The sequence below is a fragment of the Heptranchias perlo genome, chromosome 8 (assembly GCF_035084215.1).
Source record: "Heptranchias perlo isolate sHepPer1 chromosome 8, sHepPer1.hap1, whole genome shotgun sequence".
In the NCBI taxonomy this organism is placed as follows: domain Eukaryota; kingdom Metazoa; phylum Chordata; class Chondrichthyes; order Hexanchiformes; family Hexanchidae; genus Heptranchias; species Heptranchias perlo.
The window spans coordinates 59425950-59440931 of NC_090332.1; the positions used below are offsets into that span (position 1 = coordinate 59425950).

Consider the following 14982-nt stretch of genomic DNA (forward strand, 5'->3'; position numbering starts at 1 on the left):
AAATCAGGCCCACCATGTAAATTGAGTTTGAAACCCCTGTGTTAGTCTATAGATAAATGCAAATTAATGAGAACATGAACTAAAATTTAAATGGGCCACCTCTTCCCACCCCCACAAAGGCTTCATGAAGACAAAAGCATGTTTGCCCTACTGTGCCAGTGAAACATGTCCATTTCCCACACCAGCTGGTCAAATTATTGGCAACTTTGTTCTGCTGGGCTTACACCCACTCGGAATTTTTGGAAGTCTCTCAGCCCGAGAGACACTTCCATCCCCTGAAACTTGAGAAGGATTTAAACCCAGATCCCAAAAGTGAAAGAACCAGCCCCTCTAACTTTTTCTTCTCACCCTTCCTCTCAAAAGGTGGCAATCCATGGTTTGGTCCTCCAGTAGCATGCCCAAGTGGCCAACCTTCACATGTGGGCTTGGGCACCGAGTGGCAGCAGGCTATCCAAACCCAGAAACCAAGCTCAATCCTGTCCTACCCAAATTGCAGAGTCACAAACCTATCAAAGGTTGCTAATTTTCACCTTCCTTGTCTGGGCCCATTGAGTCACCCTGCTAGCTTGGGGCACATCGGAGGTTGAACCTGGGGCCTTCTTTGTCAATGTAACTCAGTGCCACGCCATGCAGTGTATTTATTCACTGACAAGAGCTAACAGAGGCTGAAATGAAAGGTGGTGCATCACCAGTCCCCAGAAGAGTTTTAAAAACTCAGTCCTTTTTAAATAGCAGGTAAAAATGGAGTGGTACCTATTCCTGTTCCTTACCCCAGTTCTTGGGACTTCAGCTAACTTGGGGAGCTACTGCTGTGTTGGCCTGTTTGCATAATGAACAGAAGAAAAGGCCTGCAAATGCAAGGCTTTTTACATTAACATTATCCCCAAACTAGACAGGGTGTACCTTCAATAAAGAATATGGGAACAGTGTAGGTCTAAGAAACCTGGAATGTTTGTGTCTCACTCGTCTACTGAACTTTTCCAGACTCCAAATCTACTTTTCTCTCTCAGGTAATTAATTTACAGCATTTAGTAATTACAAGAACCAAGAGCACGTGAAGTCTGCTGTGTACCTCCTCGTTCTCTGGCACCATGTTCCCATCTCTAGGCTTCACAGGTCTGCTTTCAGGCCACTGCAGTATTTTGAACACACCAACTCTTTAGAAACCCATGGATTCCTAGGCATTTTAAGATAGCCTGTGTTATAATCATGGCTCCTTCGATTCTGTAACATCTCTAAGCCAATTTCTGTCGCAAATCAAGCCACATTCTGCAACGTGAGAAAGTAAGTTCTGGGGCAAGTCTGTCCAGGGGTTGTGGCCATCTAAATCTCTATCATTTTTAACATACTGTATAAACACAGTGCTAACTGGCAGCTTTGTTTTGAAAAATTGGGCATCTTAAATGTTTAAAAGTGGTTTTCTCCGCTTGTCATTTTGAGTACGTATTTAAAACAGTAATAGTTGCCTCACTGCCTAGCTGTCTTTCCTGATTTTTCACCTACCTACATATTAGATAATCAACACGTGGTGTTCGGTGTTTAAATTATGTCAGTTGACACCGACTTTCTAATCCCCACTGATCTGCATCTCTGCAAGGCCCATGCATTTCACACCTCAGATACTTGACCTGCTAAACTGGACACAAAGCTTCAGCAAAGGCTGCTGAGATCAATGGGGATAGTGTAATCAGCATGCATTTTATAACTTTCACGCTTAACCTTGTAAGTGAATTGAGCAGGGTGCAAACAGCATTGGTATTAACCAGCGATGAGAATAAAAGATTGTCAAATGACAGGAAATTGGACATGAATTTAGATTTGAGGTTAGGATCAGATCAGCCATGATCTTATTAAATGGCGGAGCAGGCTCGAAGGGCCGATTGGCCTACTCCTGCTCCTATTTCTTATGTTCTTATGTTCTTATGACATTATTTAGACTCAAGACACTTGGTATTGGCATACCAGCCTGGTTCAAATGCAACTGAAATGGGGAAAATTGCAGAAGGAAAACAAGGGAAAAATATGGAGGGAATTAAATTCCGCAGCACCTAATTATGTAAAGCACCGGGGACTTCTACTCTGTTGAACAGTATTTTTTTTAATATTAAAACCTTAGTTTGCCAAATGTCTCACATCAATTGGAGCTTTTTGCCCATCACTATGCAGAAAAAGGTTCTTAATAAATAATTAGCTCCACTTGTAAAAGTAGACTTCTGTTTGTTCAGCACACTTGTTAAACCTAATAAGACAAGTATGCAAGGACAATAGCAGTAAAATTGGCCGTGTTTAACGTAAGGCTGCATTAATATATCCTTATGCAACTCAGTCATTTTCGATGAGTCAATGTTTTAGCAGAAGTTTCATGCAACAATAAATACCACTTACCAAAGTATGGCATATTTTTCAGTTCGGAGCAGGCCCTCACAATCAGGAAAATTAGGTATAATATATACAAGGAACCCACTATCAGAAAGAAAATCTTCATTCCCTACAAGACAGCAACAAAGATAAAATTGAAAATAAAGACATTTTCTTCATCTAACAAGGCAAATTGGAATAACTTTTCAACAGAATGCTTGAATCCCATATAGAAGAAAAAAGAACTTGCATTTATACAGCACCTAATTATGTCCTCAGGGTGACCCAGTGCACTTCACAACCAACAAACTACTGGTTCGGTCACTGTTGTTACATATGCAAACATGACAGTTGCTTTATACATGCAAAGATCCGTAAACAGCAAGTGAACAACCAGTTAATCTGTTTTTGATGGTGCTGGGACAGGGAATATGTTGGCCATGACACTGACAAAGCTCTCCAAATAGTGCCATGGGATCTTTTGTGCCCACCTGAACAGGTAGACAGGGCCTCAGTTTACAGTTTCATCTGAAAGACTGCACTTCTGGCAATGCAGCACTCTCGGTCAAGTACTGAAGTATCAGCCTAGATTAGGCACTCAACTCCTGGAATGGGGCTCCAGATTCAGAGGATAAGGTAATACCAACTTAGCAAACCTGGCACTATATAAATAAACAGATAGTCTGCTTAAAGCTGTAGATTAGCATACAACATTACACATTTGTTGTGTAAACGTTTATTCTATTAACAGTTGACTAAAGGCAGCTCATTGGCACTGAAGTTTTTAACTCAAGCATCTATAGATCAGCTTTATGACATCATTGTATTATGCAGGGGCTAAAACAGATGACGTACAGCATTCTGACTATAAAGTACCATCATACTACCAAGGACAGTTGAGTTTCATCATATGATACAAAACAGAAGCTGGATCCAAATGCAAATTAGTCCAAATTCTACTTCTAGCAGCTCTAAGTAAATTGTTTTTTTTTACAAAAGCTCAGACCTCAATTTCCCTGCCCTTGGTTAGAGACTGGAAACATGTAGACTCTGACCAGTGTAAATTGGAAGGTTCATTCCATTATAGTGCATCCCATGTACTTCAAAAATATGGCTGCAGGGCCAAAGGTCACCCTCCCATACAACAGTCTGTATGTATATATGGCCTTTTAATTCTGTATCAGCAAACAGAACTTAAGCTAAAATTACAATGGCATTTGTAATACATTACGTGCATTTGCAGCTTTTCATTTGCAATCTGTTAGTTTACATTTTGCCACTATTGCAGAACAAGTTTACCAGGTAAGTGTAAAAATTGTTAGCATATGTTTACTGTTACTTAATATCGCAGTCTGTGACAGAAAGTCACTACGCACTATAATGTGCAGTCTAATTGCTGAAAGACATCACCCAGTCTAGGGTGCTGGTATTAATCCACATGATTACATATTCACCAAGCTGTGGATTATATATCTGAGCTGTGTTTACGAGCTTTTAAGAATAGAGAATTCCTCACCTGGAAGTTGTTTGTGTCCACTCTATACTGATATGTTGGGTCACGTAACTCGTTAACTCTGGAAAAGTTCCAAAGAAAGGTTAAAATAAAAAGGAAAAAGCTGCAAATGCTGGAAATCTGAAATGAAACAGAAAATGCTAGAAAAACACAGGTCAGTCAGCATCTGTAAAGAGAAAAGACGATGCGATAATTTGAATGTGTAACCTCCATCAGAATACTGAATGACTTGCTACGTATTTCAAAAGAAAGGAAGTTCATAACTGTTACCAACATTACTGCACTTGGAGGTTTTCATTATGCATTAATGCATTTCTGAAGTGAAATGATTTGGACTTTGAATCCTTTCCTCCTCCATTAAACCTCCACTGCGTTAACTAACAAACTTTATCTGCCTACTTGGAGCGTCGATAGGCTTCATAATAATGTAAAAAATTATCTATTTCAAAAGCAAGTAGTGTTTTTAAAAAAAGTGAGTCAATCCTGGAATGAGCAATCTTACAAGCTATTTTACTCCTCTAGGAGCAGATATAGTCCACTCCTCTTAATGCAGGACAAAGCAGTTTTTTCCATCTGTGTCCCCGCCACTGAAGTCACTATCCACCACCAATGCATTGTGGCTGCAGTATGTACGATCTACAGGATGCACTGCAGCAACTAACCAAGATTACTTCGACTGCATCTCCTCCTACTAACTACTACCACTGAGAAGGACAAGAGCAGCAATGTCATGCAAACACCATCATCTCCAAATTCCCCTCCAAGTCATACATTATGCTAACTTGAAATATAATCGCCTCTCCATCATCGTTAGGCAGGGAACTCCAGGATATTGACCTAACACCATTGTAGGAGCATCATCACTGCAAGGACTGCAGCAGTTCAAGGAGAATGCCCATCACCACCTTCTCAGGCAACTAGGGATTGGCAATAAATGTGGTTTATCCAGTGCCATCAAACATCCCGAGAACAAACAAAAAAAACCTATCAAATTATCTATTAATTCAAAATGAAATTATGCAATAAACATCTGAGTTGTTTTATTAAAATCACTCAATTTGTACTACTGGATAACTAAAAACATTTTCTTGGCACTCTACCATAAATTAACAATAGCAGTGGGGTGCACAGAGACAGACGCAGTGAGCGAGTCAGTCTTGTCTGCCCTCCTGCCAGAAGGAACACATTGCAGCTACAACTCTCCATAGTGGCTGAATTCCAAAATGCCAGGACCAATATGGGTCAAGCAGCACTCAATTTTTAAAAAAAAATCAATCTAAATTTCCTCTTAAAGTTGTTAACGCAATTCCAACCATATGATCTGGTACAGAAAGGGTCTAACAGCTAACATTCATCAGTTACCATACATTCTTTCTATTAGTTAGCTTTCCTGGCACTTTAGTATCCATTTCCACTATAAATTACAGCACAACCAGCCAATCGTATCACTTAGTTCCCAGTCATAATTCACCTTCTAATTCATAAAAGACAAGATCCAGGTCAGATGCCAATAAGTAACTTAACAACTGATGTTGAAAACCACCATCGGTGGGTTGAAGTGCACAGTGTTAAAACTGCTTTATCATTAATCTTTGTAACAACTTCTTTATGTGCTTTAATCCACAATTGATTGTTTATTTTGGAGTTGCTTACAAAAACAGTAATTACATTTCAAAAGTAATTCAATGCCGGTGAAGCATTTGGGACAGAGGATGTGAATATAGAAATGCAAGTTCTTCCTTTTCTATTTCTTATAATGCAAATGCATAATAATCTGCACTCTTTTCATTGTAGTGCTGGTTCTCAAACACTGTGAAAACAACATGTAAATTTGGCCTATCCTGCAATATATTAAAATATAGCAAATCATGTGTTTAAAAGTCTTCACCACTTTTCATTCCCTGATCAGGAGGGCACACAGCCAACCCAGGGCCATGCCTTTACCACTAGTGCTCTTGAACTGCCTGACAAAAATGTGAGGCAACAGTATGAATTGACTTGTAATTGTCCCTCCCCCAGTCTTCCCTTCCTCTCAATGCTTCCATCAGATATCCAGGCTGAGGTTGGAAGCCACCAGCTTGGGTACAATGTGAAAGAAACACAGCATGTGAGTGCACTGCTGGGCTACCCGCATAAAATACTATTTAAATAATGAAAAAAAAACATGCATTTATAAAGCACCTTTCACATCCTCAGGTTGTGCCAAAGCACTTTGCAACCAATGAATTATTTTTAAAGTGATATGTAGGAAAAGGCAGCAGCCAATTTGCACAGAGTAAGGTTCCACACACACCAAATGAAATGAATGACTGGTGAATCTGTTTAATTTTGGTGCTGTTGATAGAGGAAGGGATGTTGGCCAGGACAGAGAACCCCTTGTGCTTCTTTGAACAGTGCCATAGGGTCTTTTACGTCCATCTGAAGAGACAGATGGGACCAGAGTTTAACAGCTCATCCGAAAGACAGCCTGTCCGACAATGCAGCACTCCCTTGCTACAGCCTAGATTATTGCATCAGGTCCAGGTGTGGGTCTTGAACTCTCAGGCTTCTGAGGTGAGATTGCTATCAACTGTGCTACGACAAAGCCATAAAATTGTTTTGTTTCAATATTATGCCCTAGATAATTTCTTAAAAGCAGATTAACAGAAACAGCATTACTATACTAAAGTGCTGAACTGCAACACATTGGAAAGAGAAACCAACATCTAAAAACAGATTATCTGGTCATTTATCTCATTGCTGTTTGTGAGACCTTGCTGTGCGCTAATTGGCTGCAGTGTTTCCAGACATTACAACAGTGGCTGTACTGCATTGGCTGTAAAGCACTTTGGGACCATCTGAGATCGTGAAAGGCACTAAATAATACAAGTCTTTCTTTCTTTAAAAGTTTACGGATATAGTGGTTGGTTGTTGCGGACCTGCTGCTATTACAGCAAAAACCTTCAGCAGTAACAGACTGTTAAAATACCAATTAATTTCAGCACTTTTCAGTTAAAGGTCCGACAAAAAAACTTTTAAAACCAAACTGCTACTTACGTCTGCCATATCCCCAGTGTCACTGCAGCCAGCCAAAGGAGACCAACAACAAACAGTTTGGGCAAATAGAATGTCAAAAACTTCCTCTCCCCCTGAATAGCAAATAAAAACACACACAGCCCATTAGGCTTCAACATGGCGGGAGAGGGAGGGGGGGGCGCGGGAGAGGGAGGGGGGGGCGCGGGAGAGGGAGGGGGGGGCGCGGGAGAGGGAGGGGGGGGCGCGGGAGAGGGAGGGGGGGGCGCGGGAGAGGGAGGGGGGGGCGCGGGAGAGGGAGGGGGGGGCGCGGGAGAGGGAGGGGGGGGCGCGGGAGAGGGAGGGGGGGGCGCGGGAGAGGGAGGGGGGGGCGCGGGAGAGGGAGGGGGGGGCGCGGGAGAGGGAGGGGGCGGCGCGGGAGAGGGAGGGGGCGGCGCGCGGGAGAGGGAGGGGGCGGCGCGCGGGAGAGGGAGGGGCGGCGCGCGGGAGAGGGAGGGGCGCGGGAGAGGGAGGGGCGCGGGAGAGGGAGGGGCGCGGGAGAGGGAGGGGCGCGGGAGAGGGAGGGGCGCGGGAGAGGGAGGGGCGCGGGAGAGGGAGGGGCGCGGGAGAGGGAGGGGCGCGGGAGAGGGAGGGGCGCGGGAGAGGGAGGGGGGGGGCGCGGGAGAGGGAGGGGGGGGGGCGCGGGAGAGGGAGGGGGGGGGCGCGGGAGAGGGAGGGGGGGGGGCGCGGGAGAGGGAGGGGGGGGGGGCGCGGGAGAGGGAGGGGGGGGGGGGCGCGGGAGAGGGAGGGGGGGGGGGCGCGGGAGAGGGAGGGGGGGGGGCGCGGGAGAGGGAGGGGGGGGGGGCGCGGGAGAGGGAGGGGGGGGGGCGCGGGAGAGGGAGGGGGGGGGGCGCGGGAGAGGGAGGGGGGGGGGGCGCGGGAGAGGGAGGGGGGGGGCGCGGGAGAGGGAGGGGGGGGGGCGCGGGAGAGGGAGGGGGGGGGGCGCGGGAGAGGGAGGGGGGGGGCGCGGGAGAGGGAGGGGGGGGCGCGGGAGAGGGAGGGGGGGGCGCGGGAGAGGGAGGGGGGGGCGCGGGAGGGGGGGGCGCGGGAGGGAGGGGGGGGCGCGGGAGGGAGGGGGGGGCGCGGGAGGGAGGGGGGGGCGCGGGAGGGAGGGGGGGGCGCGGGAGGGAGGGGGGGGCGCGGGAGAGGGGGGCGCGGGAGAGGGGGGCGCGGGAGAGGGGGGCGCGGGAGAGGGGGGCGCGGGAGAGGGGGGCGCGGGAGAGGGGGGCGCGGGAGAGGGGGGCGCGGGAGAGGGGGGCGCGGGAGAGGGGGGCGCGGGAGAGGGGGGCGCGGGAGAGGGGGGCGCGGGAGAGGGGGGCGCGGGAGAGGGGGGCGCGGGAGAGGGAGGGGGGGGCGCGGGAGAGGGAGGGGGGGGCGCGGGAGAGGGAGGGGGGGGCGCGGGAGAGGGAGGGGGGGGCGCGGGAGAGGGAGGGGGGGGCGCGGGAGAGGGAGGGGGGGGCGCGGGAGAGGGAGGGGGGGGCGCGGGAGAGGGAGGGGGGGGCGCGGGAGAGGGAGGGGGGGGCGCGGGAGAGGGAGGGGGGGGCGCGGGAGAGGGAGGGGGGGGCGCGGGAGAGGGAGGGGGGGGCGCGGGAGAGGGAGGGGGGGGCGCGGGAGAGGGAGGGGGGGGCGCGGGAGAGGGAGGGGGGGGCGCGGGAGAGGGAGGGGGGGGCGCGGGAGAGGGAGGGGGGGGCGCGGGAGAGGGAGGGGGGGGCGCGGGAGAGGGAGGGGGGGGCGCGGGAGAGGGAGGGGGGGGCGCGGGAGAGGGAGGGGGGGGCGCGGGAGAGGGAGGGGGGGGCGCGGGAGAGGGAGGGGGGGGCGCGGGAGAGGGAGGGGGGGGCGCGGGAGAGGGAGGGGGGGGCGCGGGAGAGGGAGGGGGGGGCGCGGGAGAGGGAGGGGGGGGCGCGGGAGAGGGAGGGGGGGGCGCGGGAGAGGGAGGGGGGGGCGCGGGAGAGGGAGGGGGGGGCGCGGGAGAGGGAGGGGGGGGCGCGGGAGAGGGAGGGGGGGGCGCGGGAGAGGGAGGGGGGGGCGCGGGAGAGGGAGGGGGGGGCGCGGGAGAGGGAGGGGGGGGCGCGGGAGAGGGAGGGGGGGGCGCGGGAGAGGGAGGGGGGGGCGCGGGAGAGGGAGGGGGGGGCGCGGGAGAGGGAGGGGGGGGCGCGGGAGAGGGAGGGGGGGGCGCGGGAGAGGGAGGGGGGGGCGCGGGAGAGGGAGGGGGGGGCGCGGGAGAGGGAGGGGGGGGCGCGGGAGAGGGAGGGGGGGGCGCGGGAGAGGGAGGGGGGGGCGCGGGAGAGGGAGGGGGGGGCGCGGGAGAGGGAGGGGGGGGCGCGGGAGAGGGAGGGGGGGGCGCGGGAGAGGGAGGGGGGGGCGCGGGAGAGGGAGGGGGGGGCGCGGGAGAGGGAGGGGGGGGCGCGGGAGAGGGAGGGGGGGGCGCGGGAGAGGGAGGGGGGGGCGCGGGAGAGGGAGGGGGGGGCGCGGGAGAGGGAGGGGGGGGCGCGGGAGAGGGAGGGGGGGGCGCGGGAGAGGGAGGGGGGGGCGCGGGAGAGGGAGGGGGGGGCGCGGGAGAGGGAGGGGGGGGCGCGGGAGAGGGAGGGGGGGGCGCGGGAGAGGGAGGGGGGGGCGCGGGAGAGGGAGGGGGGGGCGCGGGAGAGGGAGGGGGGGGCGCGGGAGAGGGAGGGGGGGGCGCGGGAGAGGGAGGGGGGGGCGCGGGAGAGGGAGGGGGGGGCGCGGGAGAGGGAGGGGGGGGCGCGGGAGAGGGAGGGGGGGCGCGGGAGAGGGAGGGGGGGGCGCGGGAGAGGGAGGGGGGGGCGCGGGAGAGGGAGGGGGGGGCGCGGGAGAGGGAGGGGGGGGCGCGGGAGAGGGAGGGGGGGGCGCGGGAGAGGGAGGGGGGGGCGCGGGAGAGGGAGGGGGGGGCGCGGGAGAGGGAGGGGGGGGCGCGGGAGAGGGAGGGGGGGGCGCGGGAGAGGGAGGGGGGGGCGCGGGAGAGGGAGGGGGGGGCGCGGGAGAGGGAGGGGGGGGCGCGGGAGAGGGAGGGGGGGGCGCGGGAGAGGGAGGGGGGGGCGCGGGAGAGGGAGGGGGGGGCGCGGGAGAGGGAGGGGGGGGCGCGGGAGAGGGAGGGGGGGGCGCGGGAGAGGGAGGGGGGGGCGCGGGAGAGGGAGGGGCGCGGGAGAGGGAGGGGCGCGGGAGAGGGAGGGGCGCGGGAGAGGGAGGGGCGCGGGAGAGGGAGGGGCGCGGGAGAGGGAGGGGCGCGGGAGAGGGAGGGGCGCGGGAGAGGGAGGGGCGCGGGAGAGGGAGGGGCGCGGGAGAGGGAGGGGCGCGGGAGAGGGAGGGGCGCGGGAGAGGGAGGGGCGCGGGAGAGGGAGGGGCGCGGGAGAGGGAGGGGCGCGGGAGAGGGAGGGGCGCGGGAGAGGGAGGGGCGCGGGAGAGGGAGGGGCGCGGGAGAGGGAGGGGCGCGGGAGAGGGAGGGGCGCGGGAGAGGGAGGGGCGCGGGAGAGGGAGGGGCGCGGGAGAGGGAGGGGCGCGGGAGAGGGAGGGGCGCGGGAGAGGGAGGGGCGCGGGAGAGGGAGGGGCGCGGGAGAGGGAGGGGCGCGGGAGAGGGAGGGGCGCGGGAGAGGGAGGGGCGCGGGAGAGGGAGGGGCGCGGGAGAGGGAGGGGCGCGGGAGAGGGAGGGGCGCGGGAGAGGGAGGGGCGCGGGAGAGGGAGGGGCGCGGGAGAGGGAGGGGCGCGGGAGAGGGAGGGGCGCGGGAGAGGGAGGGGCGCGGGAGAGGGAGGGGCGCGGGACCGGCGGAGTGGGCAGGGTGGGGCGCAGCCGTCATTTTACGCAGGCAATGATACTTTGCCAAGTTCCACTGTAATTCATTACCTGTACACGAAATCCATGGTAAACACAGAGCCAAAACAGCAGCAATGCACACAGGAAGACTGCCTGGAAAAGGTCGTCAAGCATTCCTGGAAACCAGCTGTTTACAAGAAATGACAGTGGGAAGAAGGGGTCTAAGAGAAAAAGGAAAATAGTATGTTTGTATCAAGCACTTTATAAAACCCTTGCTCCTGCTCAGCTAACTTTGACGCACCAGGACAACATATACTCCCTAATAAAGTGGGTACCTTGTTTGTGAATCTGCGGTCTGGGGGATTCTTCACCTTTCAAAAATATCAAACGGTTTAAGGAGCATTATTCACTCCCTCCTTTAAAAAAAGGAAAATAAACCTGCCTTTGGGCTGTTCACACCAAACACCAGTCATATGAAAAAAGCTGTCGCACCTTCACAGTGTCTTCTCATGGCCAGGACCACTGAAAATTGGTGGCTGCGTTTTTAATCACAGAATACACTAGTATCACAGCTCCCACCCCACCCTCCACAAATGCTGTCCTGCTCTGCTTCCCAAGTCACCCCACAGCCACTCCCAGCTCCGACCTCCTCCAGGAGATTGAACACTGTAGGGCAGGAATTGATGATCTCCCGATGGAACCGGCTGCACATAGTTGCACTATTTGTGAATTGTGTGTGCTGGTGTGTCTGCTTTTTTCAGATGACTGGTCTGAGGCAGGTTTATGTTCTTTTTAAAACAAGCGAGTGAATAACATTGCTTGAATCATTTGATCAGTGCCGGTGTGACTGGAAGAAAGAAGGATGGCTCTGTGAACTGTGAGGGAAGGGAGAGGCAAATGAATAAACTTCTACTGTAAATAAATGCCTCACTCTGAAACAAACTCAATCTCTGTTGCCTTCCTTGGTCAAGTACTGACATTTGAACGTACAAGATGCAGAAGTGAAGAAGGGAGCTTACATTCAAAGAATGAAAAAACACAGTTGCCAAATATAAAAAGGCCAGAATAAGTTAAGTGAAAATGTTTTGTGTCAACTCAGAATAACTTTGCAAAAGCCTCAGGACATCACAAGGATAGATCTGAACATGAATAAAAAGCATGAAGGAGGGCACCTGTAAACCTACTGCACCCTAGCATTGTAAGGCAATTGACAGAATGAAAACTTTGTTAATGCCAAGAAGTGCAACATCCAAGCATCGCTGAAACGTACCGTTATAAAGCAGTAACAAAGGCAGTAGGATGGACATCCATTTCTGTTCAATCGCCCAATCTCTCATTGAAAACTTCCTCAACGAGTGAGCAAATAGGCACTGTGGAATCAACACAAGATTCTTCAGGGATTACCAGCACAGGCATGGGAACATTTCAATCAACATTATCACAAATTTAGGAGTAAACAAACAGTCACTCTGCCAGGAACCAAACTTTTCCAAATTTTAACCAGAAACCAGTTCTAAACACTTTGTGCTCATGAAATTTTGCCATTTACTAGTGGATCTCCTATAGTGTTTCTCACAACAGGTGAGGATGCATGTGGGGCTGGTAACGTGCAGTAAGAAAGCTCTTCAAAAATACCAGGGAAGCTGAGTTGGGCCAGGCTGGGAGAGGGGAAAGTCAGATTTCTAAGGGGCTGCTGCTAGTGGAATGTCGAGGTGATGAGCTGATGACCCACGGCATTACAACTAGGTAGTCTGGGGTTGGAGTAGTTACATTTTTCCAGAGTGTAGAGCACAGCAGGGAGCAGGGTCCAGAATTTTTACATTAAAACTTTTGGACCTCAAGAGAAGCAGGGCTTGCCTGTGTAATGGTGCTGGAGCAGCCAACTGTGATGGCAGCTATTCTGGGGGAATTTTTTTCCCACTGGATCTGATTTTCAATTAGAAGACTGTATCCAGAAGAAAATTTAAAGCTATCCTTAAAGAACAGATTTTTTAAAATAAATGAACAGCAGCAAGACTGGCCCATTCACAAAGTATGCTACCACTTCCTTTGGTAAGCCCCACTCTCTGTCCAGAATTTTACTAAACTCAGTGGAAAGTGCCAGCCTACACCGGCATTCTGGGAGTTGAGTAACATGCAATGACATTCTGGGAATTGTAGTCCGCTAGGTGAAATGCACAGAGTGATACTGATGGAGTCTAAGAGTCTGCTCATTGGTTGAGCTTCTTCATTCAGGCAAGGCCCAGGTACACAAAAGAAGCTGGGGAATGTAGCAGAAATCAAGCCTCAGGCTCCAGAGGGAAGTGCAGGCCTTTGCAGATGAAACTTCGTGGAAGCACTATATTGTACAGTGGCTGCTTTTATGTTACAAAAGCAACTTGCAGTTATATAGTTCGTTAACTTTCAAAAATATCTCAAGGTGCTTCACGGAGGCGTAATCAGACAAAAAAAAAAGGAGGGTTGACCAAGAGCTAGTCAAAGAGGTGAGTTTTAAGGAGGAGAGGAAGATGGATAGTTGGAAGGGTTCAGAGAGGGCATTCCAGAGCTTGAGGCCAAGACGGCTGAAGGCATGGCTGCAATGGTGGGGTGAAGGAGGAGGGCACAAGAGGCTAAATTTGGAGGAATGGAGCATTCTTGGAGCGGGGCCAGTGGTGGTGGTGGGTTGTCAGGCTGGAGGAGATTTGAGACATAGGGAGAGACGAGGCCATGAAAGGATTTAAACACGAGAATTTTAATTTGGAGGCATTTGGGGACATGGAGCCAGTGTAGGTCAGCAAGGACAGGAGAAATGGGTAAGCAGGACTTAGTGTGAGATAGGATACTTTCAGCAGAGTTTTAGATGACCTGAAGTTCACTGAGCAAGGAGGATGGGAGGCCTGCCAGGAGAGCATTGGGATATTTGGGTCAGAAGGTGACAAAGGGATGGATGAGAGTTTCAGCAGCAGATGGGCTGAGGCAGAGATGGAACACAAAGATAAACAAAAGTGATATCAGAAGGGCAAGGGAGAACTGGCCCTAAATTGACTTTGTTGGACACAAACCTTTTTACAGTAGTGCTGTTTGAAATGCCCTTTTCAAATCAGTGCTGTGATTGACACTACATTATCCATCAATTTAGATCACACCACCAATAGGTGCAATTTTTTTAAAAATTCGTTCATGGGATGTGGGTGTCACTGGCAAGGCCGGCATTTATTGCCCATCCCTAACTGCCCTTGAGAAGGTGGTGGTGAGCCGCCTTCTTGAACTGCTGCAGTCCATGTGGTGAAGGTCCACAGTGCTGTTAGGAAGGGAGTTCCAGGATTTTGACCCAGCATCGATGAAGGAACGGCGATATATTTCCAAGTCGGGATGGTGTGTGACATGGAGGGGAACGTGCAGGTGGTGTTGTTCCCATGTGCCTGCTGCCCTTGTCCTTGTCCTTCTAGGTGGTAGAGGTCACGGGTTTGGGAGGTGCTGTCGAAGAAGCCTTGGCAAGTTGCTACAGTGCATCCTGTGGATGGTACACACTGCAGCCACTGTGCGCCGGTGGTGAAGGGAGTGAATGTTTAGGGTGGTGGATGGGGTGCCAATCAAGCGAGCTGCTTTGTCTTGGATGGTGTTGAGCATCTTGAGCTGCACTCATCCAGGCAAGTGGAGGGTATTCCATCACACTCCAGACTTGTGCCTTCTAAATAGTGGAAAGGCTTTGGGGAGTCAGGAGGTGAGTCACTCGCCGCAGAATACCCAGCCTCTGACCTGCTCTTGTAGCCACAGTATTCATATGGCTGGTCCAGTTAAGTTTCTGATCAATGGTGACCCCCAGGGTGTTGATGGTGGAGGATTCGGCGATGGTAATGCCGTTGAATGTGAAGAGGAGGTGGTTAGACCCTCTCTTGTTGGAGATGGTCATTGTCTGGCGTGAATGTTAATTGCCACTTATCAGCCCAAGCCTGGATGTTGTCCAGGTCTTGCTGCAATATACAGCTGTTTGTATTTTGACAAAGAGACTTTTGAGCACCATCACTCCTAACATAGTCATGTACCAGAACACTAATCATTAGTAGTACATGTTGTACTTACTGTGACCATGAAGGTGAAAACTACAAAGATAAATCGGAACCAGATTTCCACTTGTGAAAATGAGGCATTGTACATCTTCATCTGTGGGGAGAAAATATAACACTGGCATTAAATGAGAAGGCAGCACCAGTACAGGTTTTAAAATAACTTGTTTTTAATGCACCAGCTAAACATTATGTAGCTATCATGCGCTTTTAGTTGGACCGAAATGTTTTAAATCACTTTTTGTAGC

At 52.5% G+C, this 14982-nt stretch overlaps 1 protein-coding gene across 1 annotated transcript in view; it reads right to left on the reverse strand.

Annotated features, from left to right (window-relative positions):
• tmem181 (transmembrane protein 181) overlaps window positions 1–14982 on the reverse strand; it is a 97785-nt gene that overhangs the window by 17759 nt on the left and 65044 nt on the right. Inside the window, exons 7-12 of the mRNA XM_067989151.1 lie at window positions 14751–14831; window positions 11959–12058; window positions 10779–10909; window positions 6908–6999; window positions 3875–3932; window positions 2386–2488 (exon numbers count right to left, since the gene is read on the reverse strand). Coding sequence (XP_067845252.1) covers window positions 2386–2488; window positions 3875–3932; window positions 6908–6999; window positions 10779–10909; window positions 11959–12058; window positions 14751–14831 — 565 coding nt within the window. The remainder of the gene's footprint in view (window positions 1–2385; window positions 2489–3874; window positions 3933–6907; window positions 7000–10778; window positions 10910–11958; window positions 12059–14750; window positions 14832–14982) is intronic.